At 47.4% G+C, this 5,000-nt stretch overlaps 1 protein-coding gene across 1 annotated transcript in view; it reads right to left on the bottom strand.

The window, feature by feature from the left end:
• Positions 1 to 5,000, bottom strand: part of lars2 (leucyl-tRNA synthetase 2, mitochondrial) — a 55,870-nt gene that overhangs the window by 8,241 nt on the left and 42,629 nt on the right. The window contains exons 15-17 of the mRNA XM_012829209.3: positions 4,748 to 4,851; positions 3,437 to 3,619; positions 3,054 to 3,223 (exon numbers count right to left, since the gene is read on the bottom strand). Of these exons, the coding sequence (XP_012684663.2) occupies positions 3,054 to 3,223; positions 3,437 to 3,619; positions 4,748 to 4,851 (457 nt within the window). The remainder of the gene's footprint in view (positions 1 to 3,053; positions 3,224 to 3,436; positions 3,620 to 4,747; positions 4,852 to 5,000) is intronic.

Raw genomic sequence — 5,000 nt, 5'->3', positions numbered from 1 at the left:
ATCTCTCACACAGAAACTCCCTATACATCCACTCTCTCTATTTCTACCGCAAACTCTCTATGCATTTAGCTCTCTCTTTCTCTCTCTCTCTCTCTCTCTCTCTCTCTCTCTCTCTCTCTCTCTCTCTCTTTCCTTCCTTAGCCCCCCCCCCCCTCTTTATTTGTCCGTGTGTCCATGTCAAGAGTCCCCAAAGCACAGAGTAAGGGTCTGGGCTGTGTGTGCCTCTGGCCTCCCCATCACAGGGTCTGGGCTGTGTGTGTGCCTCTGGCCTCCTCATCACAGGGTCTGGGCTGTGTGTGCCTCTGGCCTCTCCATCACAGTCTGAGCTGTGTGTGCCTCTGGCCTCTCCATCACAGTCTGAGCAGCCCACGTGTTGGGGCGCGATGGTGTAGTGGTTAGCATCACCGCTTTGGAAGGCTTCGGTTCCCCGATCGCTGCAGGTTATCTGCGCGTCGCTCAGGATGAAAGTGTTCCTGCTAAATAGTCCTTCACCTTTACACGCCTCATGGCAAGCTGAAATACCCATGATAAAAACACTTGCTAGAGCCAGGCTACAGTCACAATGATCACAATACAACATGGGCATGAGCACCAGTCAGCAATCACCTCATCCTTCATTTTTCCCCTCTGCCTAAGGTCAGGGGTCAACTGAGCGCTTCTGAATGATTTTGCACACCACACATGCCAGTGTGCGTGCCCACTGACGTCACATGCCCGTGTGCGTGCCCACTGACGTCACATGCCGGTGTGCGTGCCCACTGATGTCACATGCCCGTGTGCGTGCCCACTGACGTCACATGCCCGTGTGCGTGCCCACTGAAATCACATGCCGGTGTGCGTGCCCACTGACGTCCGCAGGTCCTTGTTTCCATCCTCCCCAGGCATTTAGATGGGAGGGAATGGAAAGTGAAAGAGGTCCCCTCATCACAGAGACCTTCTCTGAGGTATGCGGACGCGACGTCCTCTGAGGTATGCAGACATTTCAGCCACTAAGCCTGCTGGGTAAGAGGGCCTCAGGAGAGCGGAGATGGGGTTCGCTGGGGGGCGGCCCCAGCCCACACAGGCTGCAAGGGCTGGCCGTGGGGAACGAATGCGGAGCCGGAGTATGTCTGGGATTCTGGACATGGTTACAGAGGCCAGCAGGTCAATGCCCACCCCCCCCCCACCCCAACATGTGCATGTGATGCTCGGCATTCTGGGGAGGGTGGAGATCAGTTGTAAAAGTCTGAGCAGGCAAGGGATGTGTGCGTGTGTGTGTGTGAGAGAGAGAGAGTGTGTGTGTTTGTGTGTGATATTTATAATGTGTAAATTTGATGCCGCTAATCTTCCTTCCCAGCACCTCTCTCACCTCTATCACCTCTCCTTCTCTCTCTCTCTCTGTATATATATATATATATATATATATATCTGTATCCTGTGCATCACACAGAGTTATTCCGAGCCTTTCAGCACTGGCAGCTTTTGAGTCCTTTGATCAGAAACAGGCACTAAGAGTGTGAGTGGGACACGAGTGAGTCTCATTACACCACACACAGGGACACAGTGGAGGAGGTGGTGACCTGACCTCTGAGAGCACAACACACAGGTACACAGTGGAGGATGTGGTGACCTGACTCTGACCTCTGAGCTCTGTGAGCATGCTCATAAACACGTGTGACCAATGACCAGGCCTCAGATGACCTCTGCTAAGAGATGTCAGGAAACAGACATCCAGATCCAACACAGATTGGATGTGGAGAAATGACTGACCTTGGGACGGATATCTTACATGATGAGATCAACGAGACAAGGCTCTGCACACACATCAGCCCTTACAGACCACACATCTCATTAGACTTTTCTTATAAAAAAGAAAGACGCCATTTTAGCCGACAACCTCCAACTGACATGTCATGAATGAAGAGGGAATATAGAGCATCTACTAAATTCCTGTCTGTGGGTTTTGATTCTAGTTTCACATCAGGATTTATTTCAGCTCTGTTTACATTGCATGTGAACAAAACATAATTGAAGGTTTAAAAGGAAGGGGTGGAAAGTGATCAACTTGAACTTGATCAATATATTCATGCAGTTTTGCAATAGCTGGCTTATTTTTCTGCACTTCTGGTTAGATGCTAAACTGCATTTCGTTGTCTTAGTACTTGTACTCTGTGCAATGACAATAAAGTTGAATCTAATCTAATCTAATTTGTCCTACAATATTTCGTCAAAGTGTTACAGGATGGTGGCATCAGTGACATCTAGTGGACAAACTGAAGATGACAGCTCACTGTTCAGGTACTCAGAATGTGACTGATGTCACACACCATGCTGATAGAGAAATCTATTCTTCATCTCCTTAGAGGCTCCACAATCAATCTGTGAGACAGTGTTAGTCAGTGTGTGAATTGAACAAAGTGTTATTTCTGGCCTGGATGACTCAAGGTCAAGGTCGCCCCTTGGCTGTGGCTGGTTCCCCAGTGGGCTTAACTGTCCAGCTGTAAGATCAAACGCCAGCCAACCTCCCTCATCCAGCCACCCCACTTAACACAGGGCCGGATTACTGTCACAGAGAACATGGGGGGATTACGGAGCTATAAAAGGGAAGGTTTGGATTTATTTAAAATGAAAGCTTCGTGTTTTCAGAAAACTCTGGGTTATGATTCTTTACTACTCTCGAAGAACATTTGTGAATAATGTTCAGTGAATGTCAAGGTTAAACTCCAACGGTAGGAAGGGTGCATTCATAATTTTTATACTTCTTTCAGTTATATGCATTTGCACAAGTTATATATTTCATACACTTAATTACACATTATTTGCAGCATTGCGACTGACCAAAAATGTCCAGTTCCACTGAACCTACCTGTTCTTAATACATCCCTGTAATATATTAGTGCAAAAGCCAATGAAGAACGAGTAAACTATTGAATATATTAGCGAACAGTTACAGTGATAACAATGTATATAGTATTATTACCACTGAAGTCGATAACTATAACAATAACAATAACAGTGTTATATAGTCATACTGGAGTGTGATATGATGTGATGTGATGTGTAAGCAAACGTACTTTCTGGATGGTGTAGTTCTTGCTCTCCCAGATCTTGTGGGCCTCGGCCCGGTCCCGCTTACTGAGGGCGGAGGGGTCAGGGGTCATGCTGCTCTGCCGCGCCTCACGGAGCTTAGTGACCAGTGCCCAGAGACGAGACTGCCAGCGCAACACGCCAGGGAGGGCATCGGCTGTGTGGGAACAAACACACACACACACACACACACACACACACACACACACACACACACACACACACACACACGCACACTCTGAATGAAAGTTTTAACAGCTTTATTCAAATAGGCTTTGTTGATTTTTGAAGGTTGAAATGTTCACAGTGGGTATGAGTTGGACAGAGCATCAGTGGTCTGATCTGAGGTCAGAGGTCAGGCCTGACTCACTCCTGGCGTCCCAGAGGATGTCCTGCTCGGGCGGGCCGGCGTACAGGATGAAGAGGCGCACGGTGTCGATGCCGTACTGCTCCACCACCTCCTGCGGGTCCAGCCCGTTGTGCTTGGACTTGCTCATCTTCTCCCAGGTCACCTGGACCGCGCCACCAGAACCGGCCTGCACCGGATCAGCACCTGCAGGGACGGTGAGAGTATGTTTCTATTTGTTTGTTTGTGTGTGTGTGTGTGTGTGTGTGTGTGGTGTGTGAGCGACGCACACCCGATGAGACCCGATCGGTGACCAAACTGTGTATGTGGAGGTTCCCTTATTATTCTCTCTCTCCTTCCTTCCCCCTCTCTCTCTCACACACACACACACACACACACACACACACACACACACACACACACACACTAACACTCCTCCTCCAGTGTTTACCCTGTTGCCAGGCAACTAAAAAGCCAAATCATGAGGCACAAGCCCATGGGAGAGTGCTAGTAGAGGGAGTCTGTGTGTGTGTGTGTGTGTGTGTGTGTGTGTGTGTCTGGTGTGTCAGTGTGTGTGTGTGTGTGTGTGTGTGTGTGTGTGCTTGTGTGCTTGTATGTGTGTGTTTGTGTGTGTGTGTGTGTGTGTGTGTGTTTGTGTGTGTTTGAGTGTGTGTGTGAGTGTGTGTGCATGCATTTATCTTCTTAAATTGAGAAAACATCACTTGAAACAAATTATTTCATAATTACATTCATCAATATATGAAGACAAACTGAATGAAATATTTACAGAGAAAAATAAATTAGCACCCTATTGGCAATGAAACCCAAAAACATGTCATAGCCTAGGCAGCATCAGTCGCACTGGTATGGGTAATGCATCATGGGTAAATAGGCAATGACCACTGGTATGCGTAATGCATCATGGGTAAATAGGTAATGACCACTGAACCCCCGAAAGACTGACACATGCTCATGTTGAGAACATGGTTTTGACATCAATCAGATTATTATTTGTTATTCTTGCAATATTATTAAATAAAGATTATATTGTGCCTGTTTGTGCAAGGCTTGCATTTGTCAGCTCCTTTCAGTGTACTGAACTGAACTGAGAGAAAGTGACAAAAGAAGACAGAGTGTGTCAGAATGAGACACTGGCCTGTCTCCTCAGACGTGTGTGTGTGTGTGTGTGTGTGTGTGTGCAGCAGCAAGTAGAGTCAGAAACTAAAAATCCCCCACATGAGCTGAACTAGGTGCACCCATTACTTCCACATACACACACACACACACACACACACACACACACACACACACACGTCTGAGGAGACAGACCCTCACCACTGAAGTCGATCTCCTCTCTCTTCAGGTACTGGCCGCTGACAGCAGAACGGAAGGTCTGGCCTTTAATCAGACCCTGCACTAGGAGCTTTCTGAAGGGCTCCCTGTAGAAACACACACACACACACACACACAGGGATGAGAATTGATAAGATTTTAACGATTCCGATTCCATAACGATTCTTGCTTATCGATTCGATTCCTTATCGATTCTCTTATCGATTCTTTTTGGGCAAGGAAAAAAAAAAAGAGT

This window comes from Clupea harengus, chromosome 11, assembly GCF_900700415.2.
Source record: "Clupea harengus chromosome 11, Ch_v2.0.2, whole genome shotgun sequence".
NCBI classification, from domain to species: Eukaryota; Metazoa; Chordata; class Actinopteri; order Clupeiformes; family Clupeidae; genus Clupea; species Clupea harengus.
This window is presented reverse-complemented; position numbering and strand designations above follow the sequence as displayed.